This window comes from Scyliorhinus canicula, chromosome 17 (assembly GCF_902713615.1).
Source record: "Scyliorhinus canicula chromosome 17, sScyCan1.1, whole genome shotgun sequence".
Classification (NCBI taxonomy): Eukaryota; Metazoa; Chordata; class Chondrichthyes; order Carcharhiniformes; family Scyliorhinidae; genus Scyliorhinus; species Scyliorhinus canicula.
In genome coordinates this window covers 55315398-55342033 of record NC_052162.1, presented here as the reverse complement: position 1 = coordinate 55342033, position 26636 = coordinate 55315398, and the positions used below count along the sequence as shown (strand labels likewise).

Genomic DNA, 26636 nt, shown 5'->3' with positions numbered 1-26636 from the left:
CATGTTCCCGTAATCCAACTATATCGTACCCTTTTACATCTATCTGTGCAACTAATTTATACATTTAATTTCAAATGCTTTGAGCATTCGGGTACAAAACCTTAAGGCTAGTTCTTTTAATGATCCTTGAGCCGTCACAACTATTTTTTTAGTGTCATTGTCTGATGCAGGCCCTTGGCTTTCTGCCTATCACTTTTCCTATTCTCCTTGCTGTGTTTTTCTCTTGTTCTTGATTTCCCCCCCTGCTCTGAATCCTTACATAGGTTCCCAACCTCCTGCCATATTAGTTTAAACTCTCCCCAACCAGTCTAGCAAATAACCCCCCCAGTCCTGGCCCGGTCCTGCTGAGGTGTAACCCGTCCAGTTTGTACAGGTCCCACCTTTCCCAATGCCCAAGAAATCTGAAACCCTCCCCCTCACACCATCTCTTCAGCCATGTATTCACCTGATATATCCTGCTTTTTCTAGTTTGACTGGCATGTGGCACTGGTAGTAATCCTGAGATCACTACCTTTTGAGGTCGACTTTTCAACTCTCTTCCTAATTCCTTATGTTCTGCTTTTAGGGTGGCGCTGCTGCCTCACCGTGCAAGCGACCCAGGTTAGATTCCGGCCTAGGGTGACTGTGTAGAGATTATACGTTCTCCCATGTCTGTGGGGGTTTCCTCCGGGTGCTCCTCTTTCCTCCCACAGTCCAAGTGGATTGGCCGCGCTAAATTGCCCCGGGTGGATTGGACCTAGGTAAGGTGTTCTTTCGAAGGGACAGTGTGGACTGGCCTCCTTCTGCACTGTAGGGATTCTATGACCTCATCCTTTTTTAAACCTGTGTTGTTTGTACCAACGTGTACCATGACCACTGACTGTTTACTCTCTCCTCCAGAATATCCTGTAACCGATCCGAGACATCCTTGATCCTATCACCAGGGAGGCAACATACCATCCTGGAGTTTTGTTTACTGCCACAGAAACACCTATCTATTCTCCTTGCACTTTCATCCTCAATAACTATTCCTACGCTTCTTACTCCTCCCCTCTGTAGTAGAACCAACCGCGGTGCCACAAATTTGGCTCCTGCTGCTTTCCCCTGAGATGTCAAACCCCTCAACAGTATGCAAAGTGGTACTTCTGTTTTGCAGGGGAATGGTCACAGCAGCTTCTTGCTCTGCCTGCCGAGCTCTCTCGCTTTTGATTGGTAGATCCCTATTTCTTTGCTACTTTGTAAATATGAAGTTTGAGTTAGTCAAATGCAAGTGGGAGGTTTGATGGACATACATTCATGCAACACCAGTGAAAGTGTGATTAATTACAAGGTTCTAATCAAATTGTCCTATTAAGGTGTAACCCTTGATTCATTTGCTTTTTTGAAATTTCCCCATTTTTTACCCGCCCTACTCCATCCCGACACTTGAGTTCAATATTTGCACATCTGTACTTAAGGGAAAGGTCTGGCATACAATTGCTGATGACTGGCAATTAGTACCATTTTGATTATGTTTGCTTTTTTCTTCTTGATCTGAAGTGTTCCTTAATAATTTGAAAAGCTGTCAATGGTTCGGAGCTGAAAGATGGAACGAAAGTACCCAGGGTTTTGTATCTCACTGAAAACAAAGGTGAATATGAGTAAGTATACATATGTTTTTATTTGGTTTCATGTGTTTGCTGTGATATATTCAAGTTGATTTTGTAGAGTCACCTTAACTACTGTCCCAAAGAAAATACCAGTAATTTTGTCTCTTGGTTAGATATGTGGGCCACATCTTTTTGTCCTTTTTTAATGGAAGGAGTGTTGCTGCTCCTTTGATTTAAATGGAAAGATTGCTGCTGGACGCGCACACACACGCATCCTCTCTCGCGAATGCACATACACTCTGTCTCTCATACACACACGCACTCATTCACGTGCACTCATCCTCACTCATAGGCTAATCCTCGTACATGCGCACCGGTCCCCGTGTCCAAGTGCACCCGTCCCATCACTTGCATTTACGCGCACCCAGCCACGCATTCAGACACCCAAACCCTTGATCTGGTGCCAGTCCCTCGCGCGCACGCGGCAGACACTTTTCCCGACCCTCGCCTGCAGCAGTTCAGGTGCTTCCCGCCTCTCCCCTGCCCCATCCCCTCTCTCCCGTGCCCGTCCCCTCTCTGCCGCCCCCTGCGCCCGTTCCCCCTCTGCTGCCCTCCCTGCCCGTCCCGCTCTGCTGCCCTCCCTGCCCGTCCCCCTCTGCCGCCCCCCGCGCCCGTCCCCTCTCTGCCACCCCCCCGTGCCCGTCCCCTCTCTGCTACCCCCTCGCGCCCGTCCCATCTCTGCTGCCCCCGTGTCAGTCCCCTCTCTGCCACCCCTGGTGCCCGTTCCCTCTCTGCCGCCCCGTGCCTTCCCCTCTCTGCCGCCCCAGCGCCTGTCTCCTCTCTGCCACAACTCTGCGCCCGTCCCCTCTCTGCCCCTGCCCCGTCCCCTCTCTGCCGCCCCCCGCGCCGTCCCCTCTCTGCCGCCACCCCGCGCCAGTCCCCTCTCTGCCGTCACCCCCGCCCCCTCTCCATCGCCCCCGTTCACGTACGCATGCATTCACTGTCGCCCGCACACACACTTCTCTCCAAGGATGTCATCGACATCTCACTGCCAACAGCAGAGTCGGCAATCTATTCCCAGGCTGTTGCTTGTTGTCTGAGCTGCCTAAAGGCTTTTTTACTGTCGTCTAAGAATGACTTCCTCTCTCTCATTCTCCCCAACACCACCCCCACCCAACAGTAACAGCTATTTTGCACATTGGTGTTCCAGCAGGTTGCAGTCAAAAATATTTCTAGTTCCTGCTTAGCACTTGTCTCTTGACTATAACTTGCCTTTTGCAAGAGTGCTTTTGGCAGTTGCATTTCATTTTGTCAAAATGGTTCTGTTACATTTTGTTTTTTCTAACACTTGCTGTTGTACTGTGTGACCATTTTCATAATAGCACCAATTTGCATAGGTAGACTGTGTTCTCATGAACTCAACGTATTTTATTCACGGCTTTGTGTGGGCTAGAATGCCTCAAGTTTAGAAAGAAACATGGGCGTGATCTGTATTTTGGTAGATGAAATGCTTGCGGGAGAACAAATCATAAAGCAATTTAACATCCTTCACCAAACAAATTTATGTGGCCCGAAAGTAAGTTCTCGTGGCTGCGCCCCCCCCCCCCCCCCCCCCCCCCCCCCCCCCCCCCCCGGCATGCCATAAATAGGGGGTGACCCCCCTCCCTAAATAGGGAAGTGTGTTACTCACAGCAGAATTCCCAGCCTCTGACCTACTCACGTAGCCACAGCAACTATGTGTCTGTTCCAGTTCAGATTCTTGTCAATGGAAACCTGCAAGATGGTATTAGTGGGGTTTCAGTGATGGTAATGTATACTGAATGTGAGGGAAAATGGTTAGATTCTCTCTTGTTGAAAATTGTCATTGCCTGACACTTGCGAATGTTAACGTGCCACGTATCAGCCAAGCATAAATATTGTCTGGGTATTGGTGCACAGACTGCTTCAGTGTCAGAAGAGACACGAATGGTGCTGAAGTTTGTGCAATCATCAGTGAACATCTCCACTTCTAACCTTATGATGGAAGGAAGGTCATTGATGAAGCAGTTGGAGGTCATTGGACCTAGGACACTAGCCTGAAGAGCTCCTACAGTGATGGCTGCTAGGATAGATGCAGAAAGATTATTTTCCCTGAGCTTGGATAGCCCAAAACGTGGTGACATTGTGCCAGAATAAGGAGGTCAACAAATTAGGGTTGAGATGAAGAGACATTTCTTCATTCAGAGGGTTATTGATCTGTGGAATTCGCTACCATAAAGGACTGCCTGGTTGATGGGTACGGTAAAAGCTAAGATGAATAGATTTTTTGGACACTAAAGGAATCGCGAGATATGGGGATGGTGTTGGAAAGTGGAGTTGATGCATAGTAGGCTTGTCCAACCTTTTCATGCAAGGGACCACATTTCAATTGTTTTCTCACCCAAGGGGCCGATGAGAGAATTTTGGGAAGATTAAACAATTTGGGAAGATTAAATAATTTTAAATATGAATTTCAACAGAAAGTTGAGGCATGAAGAAAAGAGGCAACTTGCTGAGAAAGAATAAAACAATATCAAAGCGATAAATTGCCAACTCTCTCCCTCTCTCTCTCTCTCTCTCCTCCCCCTCCTTAAAACTTCCCTCCCTCCCAAGCAGACTCACTGTTGCCACTGTTCATGTCTCATGCCAAAGGAAGCACACTTGTTCGGTGCTCCTCCAATCGGAGACTGTTTCTCTCCCATATTTGCTTAATGAGCCTATCAGAAGCAAACACTGGAGAGAAACAGTCTGTAATTGGCAGAGTAGCTCCTGCAGAATCTTCAACTTCACTTACTGGCATTTTGAACACTTGGTTCGCAGGCCAAGATAAAGAGGCTAGATGACCTAGTCCATGAGTTGGACATGACTGATGTATGAATTCAGCCACGCACTTAATGAATGGTATATGAAGCTCAAGGAACAATATGGCCTTCTCCAGCTCCTATTTATATTTTAACCGGTTTTCTATCTTCTGAAGTAGAAATAGCTGAACATTTCCACATCCTTAGTTTCTTTGCCCCTCGGCAGGTTTTTAATCTTGTTGATGAGCTCTGCAAAAGGCTGTTTACAATGACAAGTCCTCTCCATCGCCACCTCATCCCACCCACCACCGGCTGCAACCTTCAAAATACAGTTGCACAAGTATTTATCTTCCTGCACACTGAGTCTCTGCCTATTATGATGTAACTTGGTAAATGAAGGCAGCTTCTGTTTTTCTCTGGGGTTTTTTAAAGATAAAGAAATGTCCCTAATTGCTACAGGCACTTCTGGTTGTTAATGATAACAGAATTTGTTGCCAGTGCTTCTTTTATCTTAACATATGATAATAGTTTTTTGGAATATTTCAAGTTAATCAACCAAGGTTTTTGTAGGCTCAGTCAGTGAAGAAAAGGATGATAAGTTTTTTTTCTGATGTGTCTCGTTAGTTGTGAGGTTTGTTAGTTATTTGATTCAAGCTATTAATTATAGTTTTGTTGGAATAGAAACCTGTATTTGTTTTAAACTCTAAACACGCTTTGTGACACCAAGGTATATTTCATCTTCAGTTTTTCACAATGTTTATACCTATTAATGTGTGATTATTTACCTAGAAACAGAAATCTGGTGTATCTCTCTGGCCCGACCTATATGTGACTCGTGCCCGACATCAAAGTAATTGACATTTAAGTCTCAAGTGGCCTGGCCAGCTACTCAGTTGTGCAAAGTCAATACTAGCTTATCAATAAGGTGGCCAACCACTGTGACCATAGCAGCTGGGGATGAACAATAAATTGAGCGGCACTCAAATCAATAAAGGAAATTAAAGTTATCTTGTGTTGAACTAATGACCTGGCTACGTTCTTTCATTGTTGTTGAGTGGATAAAAGCATGAATGTAAAGCTTACTGGACTGCGTGACTGTCTTCCCATGTTGGACCCTGTCTATATTTGTCCCGAGCAAAATTAGTTACTGTTTATCTTCAAATAGCCTATTGGAATTATTTCAGAGTTGATATTGGGAGATTATTTGGTTGTAGTTATTCTGTGAACCGGGAATGCCACTCTTCTGATGCCTACTGCATTAGACTCTTGTGGTATGTGGAGAATGCAGATAATGAGAAAATTAGGATTGTTCACTGTATAATTTATGAAAATATGCTTCACTTACTGAATTACACCATAAACAACTTGGTTCTATAGCATTTTTCATCAAACAAAATGTTTCAAATCTCTCCGGAGTTTGTGAATACTGTAGAATTGTAGGGGAGGTGACCAAAAGCTCAATTGGCGAATAAGTTTTGAGGAGTTTGGGAACAGGGGAGAGAGGTACTAAAAATGAAGACTAAAAGAAAGTTTTGGAATCCAGATTTTTCACAACTGAAGACTTCTGAGACAGCAGAAAAAAACCCATAGCAAATTACACTTGATAGAGTGCAAGGTGTGGACGGTAATAATTTAAAAAAAATAATAATTTTTATTGAAAAATTTTGAATTTATACAACGACATCAAACCATACTAAAATACCAACGATAACAGTAATTACAACAATCATGAACCTTCGCCCCTCCTCAATGAGCAACCCAACATATTATCAACAACTTAAGTTAACACAGTGTTAAGTTACATAAGCATAGCGAGAAAAAAAAAAGAAAAAATATAGAAACTATAGTAAGGAACACCCACCCCCACCCCCACCCCGGGTTGCTGCTGCTATTGACCAAAATACCTATCTTTGAGCCAGGAAGTCCAGAAAAGGCTGCCACCGTTTATAGAACCCTTGTACTGATCTTCTCAGGGCAAATTTGACCCTTTCCAACTTTATAAATCCCGCCATGTCATTGACCCAGGTCTCCACACTTAGGGGCCTCGCATCCTTCCACTGCAGCAAGATCCTCCGCCGGGCTACTAGGGACGCAAAGGCCAGGACACCGGCCTCTTTCGCCTCCTGCACTCCCGGCTCCACCGCAACTCCGAAAATCGCGAGTCCCCACCCTGGTTTGACCCTGGATCCAACCACCCTCGACACCGTCCCCGCCATCCCCTTCCAGAATTCTTCCAGTGCCGGGCATGCCCAGAACATATGGGCATGATTCGCTGGACTCCCCGAACACCTGGTGCACCTGTCCTCACCCCCAAAGAACCTACTCATCCTAGTCCCGGACATGTGGGCCCGGTGCAGCACCTTGAATTGGATGAGACTAAGCCTCGCACATGAAGAGGAAGAGTTGACTCTCTCCAAGGCATCTGCTCAAGTCCCGTCCTCTATCTGCTCCCCAAGTTCCCTCTCTCATTTAGCCTTCAGCTTCTCCACTGACGACTCCTCCACCTCCTGCATTACCTTATAGATGCCAGACACTTTCCCCTCTCCGACCCACACCCCCGAAAGCACTCTGTCCATCGTCCCCCGCGAGAGCAGCAAAGGGAATCCCTCTACCTGTCGCCTAGCAAACGCCTTTACCTGTCGCCTAGCAAACGCCTTTACCTGCAAGTATCTGAACATGTTCCCTTGGGGAAGTCCAAATTTATCTTCCAGTTCCCCCAGGCCCGCAAACCTCCTGCCAATAAACAGGTCCCTCAATTTACTGATGCCCACCCTTTGCCACCCCCTAAATCCCCCATCCTTGTTCCCCGGGATGAACCGATGATTGCCACCCAGTGGAGCCTCCATCGAGCCCCCTGTTTACCCCCTATGCCGTCTCCACTGTCCCCAGATTCTTAGGTTCGCCGCCAACACCGGGCTCGTGGTAAACCTCTTAGGGGAGAGTGGCAACGGTGCCGTTACCATGGCACCCAGGCTCGTACCTCTACATGACGCCATCTCCATTCTTTTTCACGCCGCCCCTCCCCCCTCCGTCACCCATTTACGCACCATTGACATATTGGCTGCCCAAAAGGTTGGGCAGCGCCAGCCCGCCTCTATCCCTCCCTCGCTCCAGGAAACCCCTCTTCACTCTCGGAGTCCCATGTGTTCACACAAAGCTCAAGATACTGCTAGTCACTCTCCTAAAGAAGGCCCTGGGGATAAAGATGGGCAGGCACTGAAAGAGGAACAAGAACCTCGGAAGCACCGTCATTTTGACGGACTGCACCCTCCCCGCCAACAACAATGGCAACATGTCCCACCTCTTGAACTCCTCCTCCATCTGATCTACAAGTCTGGTGAAATTATGTTTGTGAAGAGTCCCCCAGTCCCTGGCCACCTGCACCCCCAGGTACCTAAAACTCTCCCCTGCCCGCCTAAGCGGGAGCCTACCGATTCCTTCCTCCTGGTCTCCAGGGTGCACTACAAACACCTCACTCTTGCCTAAATTTAGTTTATACCTGAAAAGGTCACAAACTCAGCTAGCAGCTCCATCACCCCCGGCATCCCTCCTACTGGGTCCGCCACATACAGTAACAGGTCATCGGCATACAGCGACACCCTATGTTCCTCCCCACCTCACACCAAACCTCTCCACATCTCTGTATCCCTCAACGCCATCGCCGGCGGCTCGATTGCCAATGCAAATAACAAGGGGGACAGGGGGCAACCCTGCCTGGTCCCTCGGTAAAGCCGTAAGTACTCTGACCTCCTCCCATTCGTGGCCACGGACGCCATTGGGGCCTCATATAGCAGCCTCACCCATCTAATAAACCCTTCACCAAATCCAAACCTCCCCAACACCTCCCATAAGTACCCCCACTCCACTCTATCGAAGGCCTTCTCCGCATCCAGTGCCACCACTATCTCTGCCTCCTCCTCAATCTCCGGCATCATGATGACATTCAACAATCTCCGCACATTCGTGTTCAGCTGCCTTCCATTCACAAACCCTGTCTGGTCCTCGTGTACAACCCCTGGCACACAGTCCTCTATCCTGGTGGCCAGGATTTTTGCCAGCACCTTGGCATCTATGTTGAGGAGAGATATGGACCTGTATGAACCACACTGCTGGGGGTCCTTGTCCCTCTTTAAGATTAACGAGATCAGCGCCCGCGACATCATCGGGGGCAAAGTCCCCCTTCCCACACTTCATTAAGTGTCCGCACCAGCAAGGGGCCCACTAGGTCCACAAACTTTTTTTATAAAATTCCACCGGGAACCCATCTGGCCCCGGCGCCTTCCCTGACTGCATCTGCCCGATCCCCTTAACGAGCTCCTCCAGTTCAATCGGCGCACCCAACCCCTCCACCTGCTCCTCCTGCACCTTCGGGAAAGAAAGCCCGTCGAGGAACCTCTTCATTCCCCTCCTCTTCCCCCGTTGGCTCCGACCGGTACAGTTCCCCGTAAAAGTCCTTGAAGACCTCATTCGCGGATGGTAATAATAATAATATTGTTATTATTATGGTGTGGTGTGAAAGTTGGTGAAATTATTTTGCAATCCCTATTTACCCACTTTCTCATTTATGCATGAATTCTACGCAGCCATTAATGTATTTATTGTATTCTGATAAGATCTGATTTGTTGGCAGACTAGGTGCACGAGAATATAGGAACGGTAGTCGGCCATTCAGCCTTTTGGACCCATTCCAACATCATTAGATTATGTCTAATTGGTACCTCTATCCCATTTACTTGTTTCTCTTGCGTCCCTTCAAAGCTAATTCAAAGTACCGTCATGCATCATTGACTTTGTCTATATATGCGTTTCTAGAACCCACCTCTTCATTCACCTGAGGAAGGAGCTGTGCTCCAAAAGCTAGTGATTCGAAACAAACCTGTTGGACTTTAACCTGGTGTTGTTAGACGTCTTACTGTGCCCACCCCAGTCCAACGCCGGCATCTCCACACCATTGCATCCCTTGATTAGTTTATCTATCCACAACAAAAATCTGTGAATGACGATCTTCAGTTTTTCAATTTGAAAAAACTTGCACAATCTTTTGGGAGAGAAGGTTTCAAATTATAATACGGTCTCTGTCCTGGGTTCTCCTACCTGAAGAAATATTTATTCCTAACATATCAAGTTAAATGTTAATTTTAAACATGGCAATTGCATCACATTTCTATCTTTTAAACTCCCGGAATACAAAACATTTTTATGCAACTTGTCCTTACAATTCATACTGCCATATCCACTGCCAAGAGCAGTACATTTTCTTTCCCAAAGCTGGAACATATTAAACCAGTTGGGGTGTGATAAATACTGCATACAACTGAAGTATCATTTCCACACTTTTGAATTTCAATTTTGAATATGAAGGGTGTATTGGTATTTTTACCTTGCTGAACTGGTAGCACAAAGGTCTGAACTAATCCAAGGATGTGAATTCATTACCCACTGTGGCAGTTGGAGAATTCAGTTAATTCAATATAATCTGGAATAAAAGGCTAGTATCAGTAAAGGTGACTGCAACCACTAGATCAGGTGGATCGCTGGCGGGTGTCAGGAGGGTCGTAGAGCCGTCTGTTGCGGCACTCCCGATCGTGCAAATCTGTGCGCAACAGCTGTAGCAGCGGCTATTAATAACGCCAGATGCAAGCGGCCTTCAAAATGGCCGCGAACATGTAAAACAAAAATGCGGCCGCACTGTGTATGCGTGCCAGATCATTGGCGCACATGCGCAAAACTATGCGGCCGCTTTTTTTTAATGGTCGCAGCATTTTGTTTTACAAGTTAGGGGGTTTTATTAATTTATTTTATTCATTTAATTTTTTTCATTTATTTTATTCATTTTTTTTTACAAGTTCAGGGGGGTTTTATTTGATAAAATTTTACAGGGGAAAAATGCAGAACTTTGGACAGATGGAGATTCTATGCTTTCCGACAGCGGAAGGTTTCACTTTCATCCAACAGGTTCCATTGGAGGAGTGTGTACGAGGGTCAGAGGGACCCAAAACCATTTCCTCCATTTTTGTTAGCAGCAAACACGGGAAGAGAAAATGGTGGGTCGTGCAGCTCAGCTGGTGTAGGCCGCGAAGGTCGGCTGGCGTGGGTCGTGAAGGTCAGCCGGCGTGGGTCGTGAAGATTGGCCGGTTGGTAAAAATAGGTCCCCGGAAAAAAAGTTTGAAAAACACTGCACTAGATTGTCATAGAAACCTACCGATTCCCTAATGTCCTTTAGGAAAGGAACTCTTGTCCACCCTTTAATTCCAAGTATATGTGACTTCAGAGTGACAGCAACACAGTTAATCCTTAACTGCCCTTTCAGGTGGCTTGATTTAGCCACATGGTTGCACAAAACTGTTACATAGCAAGAATTAAACTGGACAGCCTACTCAGCAGCAACCTACGCTTCTGATATAACAAAGGCTCATCCTAGTTGAGCCTCACAAAATTTCTCAAAATCCTCTGGGGGCTTGGGGGAAAAAGGGACCAACAGTCTGACCTTATCTTACAGCATCATAAGACATGGGAGCAGAATTAGGCCATTTGGCCCATCGTGTCTGATCCACCATTCAATCATGGCTTATATTTTTCTCATCCCCATTCTCCTGCCTTCTCTCCATAACCCCTGATCCCCTTATTAATCAAGAACCAAACCTATCTCTGTCTTAAAGACACTCATTGATTTGGCCTCCACAGCCTTCTGCAGCAAAGAGTCCCACAGATTCACCATCCTCTGGCTGAAGAAATTCCTCCTCATCTCTGTTTTAAAGGTTTGTTCTTTTAGTCTGAGATTGTGCCCTCTGGTTCTAGTTTTTCCTACAAGTGGAAACTAGCATCATAGCTTTTGGCCTGTCCTGGACTACCGGAGGTGCTAGTGCAGTCAGGAGATTGTGGCCCTAGCACTGAATCTTAGAATCCCTACAGTGTAGAAGGTGGCCATTCGGCCCATCGAGTTTGCACTGACCCTCCGAAAGAGCACTCAACATAGGTCCACTTCCCCGCCTACGCCTTAACCTAATCTGCATATTCCTGGACACTTCAGAGGAAATTTTAGCATGGCCAATCCACTTCAATCTGCACATCTTTGGACTTAAGCATTGACTCCAGCAGTCAACATATTTCATGACATCGGGTCAAACATGGGTGAGAAAACCTTCTCTTGGTTACCACTTACCAACCACCCCCAACCTCGATGCCCATCACCAAGAGTGGCTCGGTGGCACGCTGCTGACTTGAGCTGGCCAAGCCTCAAAGGACATAGCTTCAAGACTGGCCTTGTGGTAGATGAGAATACCAACGAAGGAAAAAGCTACTTGACTTCATCACCACCAATCTGGATATCATAGGAGTGACCACCATACAGCCCTTGTGGAGACTAAGTCCCATCATGTGTGTAGCATAACCTCTGTGCTAAATGAGATAGGGAAGATACACCAGCTCTAAACTAGACGTGAGAGTCTGTAAGACTATCAGTAGTAGCAGCAGTGGAACCTTACTCCACCACAATTTCTGCAACTCCCTACCATTATCATCAAGTCAAGGGACCAACTCTGGTTCCAGTGAGGAGTGTAGAACAGCATGCCAGGAGTGAGTAGCACCAAGTGTACTAAAGGTGAAACACCAACCTGGTGAAGCTACAACGCAGGATTACATACATGCTAAACAGCGGCAACAGCATGCTGTAGTCAACTAATCGTATAAAAGCTCTGCATTTTGTCACATCCCGTTGTGAATGGTGGTGAACCAAGGGACAGCAACGCCTCCAGAAACATCCCCATCTCGACAACAAGGACTCTTATTTATTAACTACAGCTCCGCCTTCAACACCATAATCCCAGCCAAGCTCATATCAAAGCTCCAAAACCTAGGACTTGTCTCCCCACTCTGCAACTGGATCCTTGATTTTTTGACCAACAGGCCATAATCAGTATGAATGAACAACAACACCTCCTCCACAATAGTCCTCAATACTGGGGCCCCGCAAGGACGTGTCCTTAGGCCCCTACTCTATTCCCTGTACACACACGACTGCGTGGCAAAATTTGGTTCCAACTCCATCGACCAAGTTTGCTGACGATACGACCATAGTGGGCTGGATCTCGAATAACGACGAGTCAGAATACAAGAGGGCGATAGAGAACCTAGTGGAGTGGTGCAGCGACGACAATCTCTCCCTCAATGCCAGCAAAACTAAAGAGCTGGTCATTGACTTCAGGAAGCAAAGTACTGTACACACCCCTGTCATCATCAACGGGACCGAGGTGGAGATGATTAGCAGTTTCAAATTCCTAGGGGTGCACATCTTCAAAAATCTGTCCTGTTCCACCCACATCGATGCTACCACCAAGAAAGCACAACAGCGCCTATACTTCCCCAGGAAACTAAGGAAATTCGGCATGTCCACATTAACCCTTACCAACATTTACAGATGCACCATAGAAAGCATCCTATCTGGCTGCATCACAGCCTGGTATGGCAACTGCTCGGCCCAGGACCGCAAGAAACTTCAGAGAGTCGTGAACACCGCCCAATCCATCACACAAACCTATCTCCCATCCATTGACTCCATCTACACCTCCCGCTGCCTGGGAAAAGCAGGCAACATAATCAAAGACCCTGCCCGTCGGGCTTACTCACTCTTCCATCTTCTTCCATCAGGCAGGAGATACAGAAGTCTGAGAACACGCACGAACAGACTCAAAAACAGCTTCTTCCCCGCTGTTAACAGATTCCTAAATTATCCTCTTATGGACTGACCTCATTAACACTACACCCTGTATGCTTCATCCGATGCCGGTGCTTATGGAGTTACATTGTATACCTTGTGTTGCCCTATTATGTATTTTCTTTTTATTCCCTTTTCTTCCAGTGGACTTAATGATCTGTTGAGCTACTCGCAGAAAAATACTTTTCACTGTACCTCTGTACACGTGACAATAAACAAACAAATCCAAATTTTCACTGATAGCAATCCTCAGCATGCGAGTCCAAAAGGTTGAAGCACTTGCAACTAGTTTCAGGTAGAAATACAGAGAAGGTAATATATCACAGACTCCTGCTGGACCTCCCACCATCACAGAAGCCAATGACGCCATTTTGATATGCTCTGTAATATCAAGAAACAGTAGAGTGCATTGGATATAGCAAAGGCAGTGCGCCCAGGTAACATTCTAGCTGTATTGCTGAAGGCCTGTATTTCCATACTAACTGTGTCTCCAGCCAAGCTGCTTCAATAAAGCAACAGAAACATCTACCTGTGAAAAGTGGATGATTTCCCAGATATGTCTTGTCTTAAAAAAAAAGGCAAATTCAATCCAGTCAATTGTACCCCAGCAGTTTACTCTCAGTGATGGAAGATATCATCGACAGTACGAACTACTTGCTCACTAATAACCTATTCATCAGTGCTTGGTTTGGGTTCTGCCAAACCACATTACAAAGGAAGATGGCTGTGGTTATTCGAGAACAATTTTCTCAGCACCAAGACAACAGTGCAGGGGTCCCTCAATGCGATGTCCTAGTCCAATCATCTTTGGCTGTTTCATTGGTGACTCTCTATCATAAGGTTAGAAGTTAGAATGCTCACCAATGTGTACACTTTTTTTTTCTATCTGTTTTTGGGATGTGAATGTTGCTGATAAGGCATGTTTTTATTGCTCATCCCTAATTGTTCTTGAGCAGCTTTCTTTTGCTACTGCAGTCCATGCAGTGTAGATCCACCCAATAAGGGAGTGAATTCCAGGGTTTTGACCCAGCAACAGTGCATGAACACTGGTGTAATTTCCAAGTCAGGACCGTGTGTGGTCATTTGCAATTCCTCTGATATCAAAGCAGTCTATGCCCACTTGAGTAAGGCATTCAAACTTGAGCTGATGTGCAACCTGGGGCGAAATTCTCCGACCCCCCGCAGGGTTGGAGAATCAGCCAGGACCAGCGAAAATTCCGCCCCCGCCGTGGCCGGAATTCTCCGCAACCTGGGAATTGGCGGAGGCGGGAACCATGCCCCGCCGATCGGCGTGCCCTCGCGGCGATTCTCCGGCCCGCGATAGGCCGAAGTCCTGCCGCTGAGAGGCCTCTCCCGCCGCCATGGGTTGAACCACCTATGGTGGCGGCAGGATCGGCGGCGCGAGCAGGCCCCCGGGGTCCTGGGGGGGGCGCGGGGCGATTGGACCCCGGGGGGTGCCCCCACGGTGGCCAGGCCCGCAATCGGGGCCCACCGATCGGCGGGCGGGCCAGTGCCGTGGGAGCACTTGTTTTCTTCCGCCGCCGCCACGGCCTCCACTATGGCGGAGGCGGAAGAGAATCACCCAGCGCACATGCGCCAGTGGTGACGTCAGCGGCAGCTGAAGCACCGGCGCATGCGCAAACTGGCGAAGGCCTTTCAGCCAGCCCCGGTGGCGGGCGTCAAAAGTCGTTGGCGCGGGTTTTGGCGGCAGTCGGCGTGGCGCCAACCACTCCGGCGCGAGCCTAGCCCCTCAATGTGAGGGCTTGGCCCCTAAAGGTGCGGAAAATTCCGCACCTTTGGGGAGGCCCGACGCCGGAGTGGTTGGTGCCACTCCACTACGCCGGGACCCCCCGCCCTGCTGGGTAGGGGAGAATCCCGCCCATAGTTGTTAGTTGTTAAGCAATGACACTATCAAAATGAGAGCATCTATCTTCCTCCCTTTGGCATTTAAAGGGATTACCATTGCTGTATCTCCCTTGTCATTCTAGGTGGTGGAAGTTGCAGTTGCTTTCGAAGAAGGCTTAGCCAGTTGTTACAGTGCTTCTTATAGATGGTACATACTATTGTCCTGGTGCACCATTGGTGGAGTGAATGAATGGTCAAGCTGTTGGTTCAGACCCTATCTGCCTTGTCCTGTGTGGTGTCAAACTTCAAGCGTTACTGAAGCTCTACAAAGCCAGACAAGTGGAGATTATTCCATCACACCCTTCTTTATTTGGACATGTAGATGTGGAGAGTTTTATGTAGAGTCAGGAGGCAAGTCAGTAATTGCAGAACATCCAGTCCCAGACCTGCACTTGTGGCCACAGTATTTATGTAATTGATCCTGAAAAATTGAGGTTATAGTGCAGATCTTTGGGAACACATTGTTTAATTCTGCCAACAAATAAAAAGCCCTTCGTTTCCAGTCTCTCTGTCTATTGCCAAATCGATTGCCAGCCCCTGCCAGAGGGTTACTGCTAATTGCATACCCTCTCATTTTTCTAATGGACACCTTATCAATTGCCTTTTTGGCGGTCCGTATTGGCATTCCCCTGTCCACCATACCAGTGACATTAGAAAATGCAACTAGATGTGTCCGACATGGCCTACCCTTCACAAATTGAGACTAATATTTTGATTAGTTCATACTTGTCCAAGTGCACAGTAACTCTAAATCTTATAGATTCCAATAACCTCAACGTAATTAATGTTAAATTGACATGTTTGTAGTTTGACATCTCTGTTCCCTCCCTTCTTAAATAATAGCATTTACAATTTTCCAATCAAAATACACAATTCTAAATCTAAAGAAATTTTAAAATTAAGGCAAAATTTATCTGTCATCCAATCTCTTTTAATACTTTGGGGTGGAAACCACGAGGTTCTGCAGATTTGTCAATTTTAAGTCCTCTTTTATTTGTTTTGTTACCATTATTCAAACTTATATTAACTCAACTAAATTAATCCCCTTTGTTTATTTTAAATTGCTTGTACTGTTGGTATTTTGCTGTGCTCCTCCACTGAAAACTGATGCAAAGTATTCTTAAATGAAAGATTGGGCGCAATTTAACTGGGGGGAAAAAAATCTATGTCCGGTTTTGGGCATGTTTAGCGGGGTGTTTCTCGACAGCTGCAGCACCAAGAAACATATCGCTATTGAACAGTACATTGCTGGGTTTATTTGGCTTCAGGGAGTTTCTCGCCGCAGAGGCTGCATTTAGAGTCATTGAAGCTCGCCAGCAAGAAAGGCTCCTCGAAGGTCAGCCTGGCAGTGCTACGCAGGCACCCTGGCAGTGCCAGGCTAGCACTTGCAGGGTGCTCTAGTGGCACTGTCAGGATGGCAGTGCCCAGATGCCAGAGGGAGTATCAGGTTGCCACCCTGCCATGTCCCGAACACCGGGGGGGGGGGGGGGGGGGGGGGGGGGGGGGGTGGTCTCTAATGGCCTGGGGGACCCCACCAGGTGCCATTATGACTGGTCCAGGTTTGTGGAAACCAGTACTAAATGCCGAATGCCACCCTGCCAAGGTCTCCCAGTCGTGGCTGTCAGGCCCGAGCACTGGGTGAATCCCACAAACACATATTTATACAAGCCATTTTTGATCTGGATCACGCCCAATGAGATTCAGATCGTGAACTAGAGGGCACAGATTTAAGATGAGAGGGGAGAGAGACAAAAGAGACTAGAAGGGACATTACTTCACACAGAGGGTGGTGAGCATCTGGAACGTTCTGCTAAAGGCAGTGTAGAGGCAGGTACAATTTTGTCTTTTAAAAAGCAGTTAGACAGTTACATGGGCAGGGTGGATATAGAGGGATATGGGCCAAATTTAGGCAAGTGGGACTAACCGTGATAGAAACTGGGCAGCATGGACAAGCTGGGCCGAAGGGCCTGTTTCAATGCTGTTCATCTATGACTCTTATGACATCTCGCAAGACTCCATCAAATCTGGAAAGGTGTTTCAAGCATCGCAAATCTTGCGAGGTTCAACAGCCTCGTCCCAACACCAAGTCGAGCGCGACCAGGCTGTGAATCGTGCCCATTAAAAAGGATCCTGAAAATGTCCATTCAGCGTGCCCCTCACAATTGTAATATAATTTACATCACTTTTTTTTTTTTAAATTTAGATTACCCAATTATTTTTTCCAATTAAGGGGCAATTTAGCGTGGCCAATCCACCTACACTGCACATTTTTGGGTTGTGGGGGCGAAACCCACGCAGACACGGGGAGAATGTGCAAACTCCACACGGACAGTGACCCAGAGCCGGGATCGAACCTGGGACCTCAGCGCCGTGAGGCGGTTGTGCTAACCACTAGGCCACCGTGCTGCCCTTTAATTTACATCACTAAAGACACTCCTATCCCATTTGAGTAACCTTATGGAAAAGCTGAAAAAACTAATTCAGAAAATACCAGGACAATTTGGGGAAACATCCTGAAAATTCCTTTCCTTTGCTCACTTGGCAAGTCTGTCATTTCCTTATTATTAATAGTAGTTTATTAAAACTGTTGATTTAATATTCCTTGCAGGGTTTTTAACACCTTTTTTTGGTGCCACATCACTCTCTCCATCTCCCTTTGTTGCTTTTTATAAGTCTTCCACCTCTGCTGAATATCCACTTCTTGCATTTGTGTAGCTTTTTTTTAGATTGATGATGTCTCTTATCTCATGGTGAATTGACTTTCCTGCATTAACTTCACTCTTGGCACTTTGAAGTGTAGATCATTAATATCACTCTTGGGTGTTGCATAAAAAACACTTTTTTAAAAAAAAGCTCATTTAGTCTCCCTTCATCTTTATTCAGGGTTCCCTTTCAGCTGAGCAGTTGTTCTGGAATTTATTGCATATTTGTTGTACATGCCTTGTTTGTTAAAGAAAACTTTGGAGGGAACATTGATCAGTGTTCTTTTGTGCAGACATTTGTAATTTTACGGTTGGTTTTAATTCTAGCATTGAGGCCCAACATATTTATGCAAGATATTTCCCAATTAAAATTGATCTTGCAGCATGTTTTGTTTTTTTTTAAAAAGTACTGGAATTAACTAAATTGATTTGTACGCTGTAAATGGTATTATAATACCGAGAAAATAAAGGAACTTGAAGTTTGCAAACATATTTAAACTCTTTGTAATTTTTGGTACATAAATTCTGGGATAATTATCTAGAACTGTGGAAGCTTAAAACAAGATGAGTAGGAAATTATGTCATAACTTCTATATTGCAGTTTGAAATGTGATCGTTTAGTGGTACATTGCCCCATATTTTACACCCTAGCGTTAGCGGTTTCCTCTCTGAATACAGCGATGGATATAGGTTTGATCTTAATGTAATGCTTGTAATAATATTGGCATGTTCACATCATTTTACCAGTGTTTAATGCATTCCTCTCCATGTAAACTTTAGTGCCTCGTGTTTATTTAATTCACATTTTAAAATGTTTTCCTCAGAATATTGAAAAGTAAGTCGTATTCTCAATTTTAAACACTTGTATCAATTTCAAACATTGTTTTGTGTGTTATAGCAAAATACATTGGGTGGAATTTAGTTGAATATCAGCAAAGACTGATAGCAGGCTGGAAAATCTATGTTGAAGCCATCGGCACCAACGGCAGCTTCCGCCGTCACATCGTTTGGGACATAGTGCAACAAACTTAAAGGGGTGGGGCCCATAACATCACGCTGCTGGGGTGGGCTCGAATTGAGCCTGCCCTGCCAGAAGCTTCGTTTTTTTGAGGACGCCTTTTTAAAAGCACTAAATTTCATATGGGAACCCCCCCCAAAATCCATGGCACAAGTGCCAGGGGGCAGTGCCCGGGCATGACCTTCTTTCCCCCCCCCCCTCCCCCATTACCCGAGCAAAATACTCACCTGAGCTTCTCTGAGAGGTCTTCTCGCAGGTGCACGCCTTGGGAGAGCAGGCGTGAGTCATGCTAGTCTGCCCTCCTGCCGATGTCAATGAACTTTTGTACCGGGGGTTGATTCAGGCTAAGGAGGCCTGATAAATCTATGGAAATGGTGTTACATCAGTACATCAGGATTGGCGTTACATTGGGGGGGGGGGTCAATTTCATCACACTTTTACGTCGGCATGAAACAAAATTTGGACATTTTGCGAGAGTTTTCCACTCCCGTCACCGATCCTGTCCGACAAATACGGGAGCGGAAATCCCCCCCCCCCACCACAACAGCTGCATTGATGAAAAATATAATTGCAAAGAATTACACTGAAGTTTTCCGTTCAACTGCAGATTTCTCTGTAAGTTATAGGGTGATTTATGCCACGATTGTTATGTATTTCAGCAGCATTGCTCATAAGCTGCATACAATGACATGGATTCCGCCGTCATAATATTCCTGGAAGTGCCGATAAAAATAATGATAAGGGAATCAAACGGCGGCACAGTGAAGTTCACTACTGGGCAGACATTCAGAGGAATGGAAGTGTCCTCTGTTCGCCTCGATTCTGTGAAATGGGTTTTGCGAAGTCTTGGTCCTGTTCCTAATAGTCCTATGCCACTGCACTAAAATTAACTCAACTTCGTATTAAATAGACAGTCTCATTCAAGGTAAGAGACAAATGCTATGCTTAATGAGTTTAGGGCTGAGGGATGTATTGTTGAAATTATAATGGAATAATTCTATTAATTTAACGAATATTGGTATAGGGTGAAGTTGAAGGTGGTGTATTTCCCAACATTAACACTCTCTTGATGAGCAAATATTAACAAAAAAAAACTGCTCATGGAAGCCATTATTAGTTCTTTGCAGCCAATTATTCTTTGGGGTTCACAGGATACTATTGTGCAAGTTTTGTTTTTATATATTTTGATATCTTTCAAAAACAAATATAACTGGCTTGCTGTAATTGTTTACTTTATTAATAGAGCCCCAGATATAAGTGTTCACAGCTTATGCAAATGGACTGCACTGAAAATCTCAGGAATGCTGCAGTTGCATTAAAAACTGACTCCACATGGGCAGCATGGTGGCACAGTGGTTAGCATTGCTGCCTACGGCAGATTATGGTTACTTTATGCCTTTTGTAAGTTCAAAGACTGACAAATTGAAACCGGCAGTAACTCTAGTTTGCTGCATTGTACAATTTAAGGGTTTTCTTTGCAGAAATTTGTTCAGCAGACCAGGAAGTCTTAATTATTTCCGGTAGACCTTGATCCCAAAATCAAGCACCTACTGTAGAGTAAGAAGTCTTACAACACCAGGTTCAAGTCCAACAGGTTTGTTTTGAATCACTAGCTTTCGGAGCACTGCTCCTTCCTCGGGTGAATGAAAAGGTAGGTTCCAGAAACATATATGTACACAAAGTCAAAGATGCAAGACGATACTTTCTCCCATTGAAGCCAAATGGGATTCCAGTCCCTCAACATCCAGCAGGTGTGCTAACATATGCAATGAATCATGCAGGTCAGTGACCGTTTTCAGGGTGACAAGGGTATTCTGTTGAGTCCAGTGTGTATCACGTGGATATGCGGCAGCATACATACAATAAAACCCATGCTACCCGACAGATCTTCCACTGCCTGCACTGCTCTGGAGGAGCTCAGCAGTACTTGGGGAGAGTGGATATCAAAATTTGGAGCTGTGAGCAATGAAGCAACCAAAAAAAGATGGAGAATGGAATTTGTGCAGCTCCTTTCTGGGCAGATTATTTATGAATGATCATTTTACTGTGATATCAGTCAAGCAACAGATTATTCATTTGTTAACAGTCACATTCAATACCATTCCTCTGTTACTAGCCGTCACAATATCTGCTTGGGCACAATCTAACAAAAAACAACACATTCCAATAAACATTCTAAACAAAATTTATAAGTCAAGTCCCACTATATTGTTTACAGACAACAAATCCCAGGTATCTACTGTGTGCTTTTCCTGTCCTGTTGCTGCTATGCATTGCTACCACAGTGGCTGCATCATGACTGGTGGAAGGCTTATGACTTTGAATAGGGGAGACAACAAGTTAACCTTTCAGGATGCCGCTGAGTAGCTCTGGCCGGAGGAATCCAGGATTTTGATTTCACCATCTTGCCACTGGTGGCAATAGTCTGGTTTGGTTGGCTGACAAACAACAGCAAGGCCACTGGCAGAGTGGCAACTGTGGGAGGACGAATGCTGTTCCTCTGACAGAGGACTTCACCTTCATGTTTCATGGCTGCTCCCCCAGCGTGGTGTTTCAACAATCCTAGTAATTTGTTGACGGACAGATTACTGGGCTGCTATTGCACCCAGAAACGTCTTGTCTGCAGTCATAATAAGAGAAGTCTGAGTTTGCATGACAGCAAGCTGACCATTCATAATTTTAGCCTGAACTTCCACTGCACAAAACATTGAATGGATTTTACTTGTGCTGCAATGGAAGCTTAGACATTGGCCATCATACGCTACATCATGGTTGGTTTCACAAGTGTGAAAATGGAATAGGCCAGCACTTTCTGGAACAGAAGGGCTGCAATCTCTATGCAAATCCCCATGTTCCTAGAATTTGCAGGCGGGTTTTGTGGAAGACTTGTTAATGTATCAATTATTTCATTATGCATAGTGCTCTGTAGCCTGTCCCATCAAAGTGCTCACCTGAGTCTTATTCAGCAGAACCTATGAGCAATCTAGCACTCCAGCAAGCTGGCAACTGCATTCCCCTAGGTGAGAGCACGCAATGATGGTGTCTCACCGCATGCAAATCCCACCTCTATGTCAACCTCATAAACTGTTACACCCAGTAACAGTGAGCTGTTTGCTGTGAGTGTGAAATTGAGTGACAGTGGGCGCGATCGTCCCAAAAGGAACAAAGTTCCCGAGCGAGCGTGTTTAACCGCGTGTTCACCGGTACTCGGGGCCGGCTCAAGGTACCGGCAACTCGGGCAGTCGCCCGGGGCGCCATGTGCTAGGGGGCGCCATGAAGGAGTGCGTGACCGGCGTCAGAGACCCGGCGCCGCGTAAAAGACTCGGGTCCCGCGCATGCGCAGTTGGGCCGGTACCAACCAGCGCATGCGCGGTGGCCGCCCTCCCTCAGGCCGCCCCGCACAAACATGCCGGATGGATCCAGGCTCGCCAGTGGTCACTCCGCCCCCCCCCCCGGCTCACTCCGCCCCCACCCCCCGCCCGGAAGGGTGCCGAAGTTCAGCTTGCCCGGGGCGCCAGCAACCCTAGGGCCGGCGCTGCCGGTACTCACAGTGCCACAAAACACATGGCTATTCGATGTAACTCACTTTGAATAAGGGACCTAAACGGAGAATGCGAGACCTCACGTTGCCCAGTTTTTTACAATAGGGAGCTCTGCTCGCTGGAACTCCCCATTGTAGGAGTCCCAACCGAGCCCCCCCCCCCCAAAAAATCCCCAACCTCCCCCCTGCCCGATCGCACCACCTGCCCAAAGGGCATGCAGCTGGGGGCCTCCAATCCCCTTGGAGATCCCTACGAGTGCACTTCCGTCTGGTCCCCGTTTGTGGGGACCTGTCCCAAACAGCGCTCGCCCGAGGTCCCTGAGGCGAAGGGATTGAATCCAAATTATGCCTGGCATGATCTGTGAGATGTTATGATCTGGCTTCCGCCCACAGTAGGCGAGACATAATCTTGCATAGTTTACTGAGCTTAAAAAGCCCACTTAACTATGTATACACTGGATCGAATGGCTACCCAGCATCTACCAGTCTCGCCAAGGAGACCGCAGCCGGGCGCCATTTAGCACTGGAGGTCTCCCATGTGATCAGAGTCCTGCGGATGGACGACTTCGGGGTACGGTGGCATCCTGGCACTGCTGCCAACCTGGGCACCTTGGCACTAGCACCTTGGCAGTGCCTGGGTGGCATTTTGACTGCGCTGGGGATCGGGTACGGGGGTGCCCTGTGAGGTAGGCTCTTGGGGGACCCCATGGACCTCCATATAGGTGTGTTGGGGCATTGCTAGGTCCAGGGGTCACGGGGGGTTGAGAGATCAAGCCGCCATTTAAAAATGGCACCCAGATCTCATCCTGCACTGACGAGCATAGCTCCTCAGCGCAGGATATGATGTTAAACTGCAGTGGGGGGGGGGCAGGCATTCTCTCCAAACGGTACTTTGAGTGTTCTTGAACCTTTTGCCCCCGTCATTGACATTTTGAGGGGTATCTGTGGGGTTTACAGAGTAAATTTGTCTTGGGCATTAATTTATTTTAAAATTTGATTTTATTCAAAATTTTTCAATAATTTTTACAAACCACTACAAAAAGAAAAACTACGAAAAGAAAACATAGCAATAAAACAGAAAACAACTTAACCATTTAACAAAATAAGGTGGGGTATCTGCCCTTTACAAATGAAATCCATCCACCGCCAAAGGCCCCCCCCCCCCTCTGGTTTGCTGCTGCTGCTGACCTCCACCTAACGCTCCGCGAGAAAGTCAAGAGACGGCTGCCACCGCCTGGAGAACCCATGCAAGGACCTTCGCAAGGCAAACCATATCCTCTCTAACCTGAGAAATCCCGCCATGTCACTGACCCAAGCCTCTACGCTTGGGGGTTTCGCATCCCTCCACATTAACAAGAGCCTTCTCCGGGCTACCAAGGAGGCAAAGGCCAGAACTCCGGCTTCTTTCAACCCCTGCACTCCTGGATCGTCTGATACCCCAAATATCACTATCCCCCAGCTCGGTTTTACCCGAGTGTCCAAGACCTTGGACATAGCCTTTGCAAAGCCTTTCCAAAATCCTGTAAGTGCCGGGCATGCCCAGAACATATGGACATGATTTGCTGGGCTCCCTGAGCACTTCACACACCTATCCTCCACTCCAAAGAATTTACTCATTCTTGCCACTGTCATATGCGCCCGGTGCACCACCTTAAACTGAATCAGGCTAAGCCTGGCACAAGATGAGGAGGAATTCACCATACCCAGGGCGTCAGCCCTCATCCAGCTCCTCACCCAGCTCCTCCTCCTACTTGCCCTTCAGCTCCTCCACCAAGGCCTCCTGCAGCTCCTGATATATTTCCGATATCTTGCCATCCCCTACCCACATGCCCGAGACCATCCTGTCTTACATCCTCCGGGCAGGCAGCAGCGGGAATTCCCCCACCTGCTTTTCACGAACGCCCGAACCTGCATGTACCTAAAGGTATTCCCCGGGGGTAGTCCACATTTCTCCTCCAGCGCCCTCAGACTAGCAAAAGTCCCATCAATGAACAAGTCCCCCATCCTTTTGATACCCGCCCTGTGCCAACTTATGAGCACCCCGTCTATTCTACCCGGGACGAACTTGTGGTTATTCCGTATCGGGGCCCAGGCTGAAGCCCCCGCCCTCCCCCCCCCTCCCCCCGTGCCGTCTCCACTGACCCCAGATCCTCAATGTCACCACCACCACCGGGCTCGTGGTATACCGCGTCGGCGGAAGCTGCAACGGTGCCGTTATCAGTGCCCCCAAGCTAGTATCTTTACAAGATGCCGCTTCCAACCATTTCCACGCCGCCCTCTCTCCCTCCACTACCCATTTCCGAATCATGGATATATTCGCTGCCCAATAATAGCTGCAAAAGTTCGGCAGCGCCAAGAACAATCTCTTAACCCGCGGGGTCTTATTTGCCCACACAAATCCCACAATAATCCTATTTACCCACTTGAAAAAGGACTTGGGGATGAGAATGGGAAGGCACTGGAAGACGAACAAGAACCTGGGGAGGACCGCCATCTTTACGGACTGCACCCTGCCAGGGAAAGCGGCAGCATGTCCCACCTCTTAAAGTCCTCCTCTATCTGAACCACCAGCCGCGCTAAATTGAGCTTGTGCAGAACACCCCAGCTCTTAGCTACCTGAATGCCCAAGTAGCGAAAGCTCCTCTCCACCATCTTAAGCGATAGCTCTCCCAGTCTCTTTTCCTGGCCCCTCGCATGTTTCACAAAAAGCTCGCTTTTTCCAACATTCAGCTTATACCCCGAAAAGTCTCCCAAATCCCTAAGAATCTGCATGACCTCCCCCAACCCCTCCACCGGATCCGCAATGTACAGGAGCAGATCATCTGCATACAGTGACACCCCCCCCAAACCAGCCCCCTCCAGTTTCTGGACTCCCTCAACGCCATGGCCAGTGGCTCAATTGCCAGGGCAAACAGCAGGGGGTACAGGGGGCACCCCTGCCTCGTCCCTTGATGTAATCTAAAGTACCCCGACCGCAGCCGGTTCATCGACACACTCGCCACCGGGGCCTGATACAATTTGACCCACCCTATAAATTCCTCTCCAAACCCAAATCTGCCTAACACATCCCACAGGTACTCACACTCCACCCGATTGAAGGCTTTCTCCGCGTCTGTTGCCGCTACCACTTTTACATGCCCCCCCTCCGAGGGCATCATGATCACATTCAGGAGCCTCCACACATTCGTATTCAACTGCCTGCCCTTCACAAACCACGTCTGATCCTCATTAACCACTCCCGGGACACAGTCCTCTTGGCCAACAGCTTGGCATCCACATTAAGGAGCGAAATTGGCCTTTAGGAGCCATATTGCAACAGGTCCTTATCTCCCTTGAAATGAAATGAAATGAAAATCGCTTATTGTCACGAGTAGGCTTCAATGAAGTTACTGTGAAAAGCCCCTAGTCGCCACATTCCGGCGCCTGTCCGGGGAGGCTGGTACGGGAATCGAACCGTGCTGCTGGCCTGCTTGGTCTGCTTTATAAGCCAGCGATTTAACCTTGTGAGCTAAACCAGCCCCTGGTTAAGCGAGGATAAGCGAGATCAGAGCCTGCGACATCGTCCTGGAAGTCCCTTTTCCTTAGCCTTATTGAAAGTGCTCAACAACGGCGGACCTAGCAGCTCCGAGAATTTTGTATAAACTCTACGGGATACCCATCCGGTCCCGGGACCTTGCCCGCCTGCATAACCCTAACCCCATAACCAGTTCCTCCATCTCGATCAGGGCCCCCAATCCCTCTACTCGCCCCTCCTCCACCTGTGGAAACCTCAGTTGGCCCAGGAACTGCCTCATCACCCCGCCGTCCGGGGTTCTGACTCGTACAGTTTGCCATAAAGGTCCTTGAAGATCTCGTTAACCCTTGCCGAGCTCAGCACCATGTTACCCCCCCCCCCCTCCCCCCTCCCCCCCATCTCCCTGGCCGCCTCTCTCTTCCGCAGCTTATGCGCCAGCATTTTACTTGCCTTCTCCCCATACTCGTACACTGCTCCCTGTACCTTCCTCAACTGAGCCTCAGCCTTCCCTGTGGTAAGCAAGTCAAACTCTGCCGGCAGGCTCCGGAGCTCCTTCAACAACCCCTTCTCAGGGGATTTAGCATACCTGTTGTCCATCCTAAGTATCTCCCCCACCAATCTCTCCCTCTCCAAAATTAGAGAAATTAGCTCCCCTCTGACAACTGCCTTCAGCGCCTCCCAGACCACATTCACCGAAACCTCCCCATTATCATTGCTCTCCACATAGCTTTGGATACGCCACCGAACCCGCCCACAGACCTCGTCCGCCAGTAGTCCCACGTCCATTCTCCACAGAGGGCGTTGGCCTCTCTCCTCCCTCAGCCCCAACTCCACCCAGTACGGGGCATGGCCCGCG

The 26636-nt window shown here is 47.6% G+C and overlaps 1 protein-coding gene across 4 annotated transcripts in view; it reads left to right on the top strand.

Moving 5' to 3' along the window:
- Positions 1 to 26636, top strand: part of ocrl (OCRL inositol polyphosphate-5-phosphatase) — a 120508-nt gene that overhangs the window by 7694 nt on the left and 86178 nt on the right. For 2 of the 4 annotated variants that reach the window (XM_038776189.1, XM_038776188.1), the window contains exon 2: positions 1540 to 1619. In XM_038776189.1, the coding sequence (XP_038632117.1) occupies positions 1540 to 1619 (80 nt within the window). Of the gene's footprint in view, positions 1 to 1523; positions 1620 to 26636 lie in introns of those variants that run through there. The other 2 variants (XM_038776190.1, XM_038776191.1) reach the window with 2 other exon arrangements.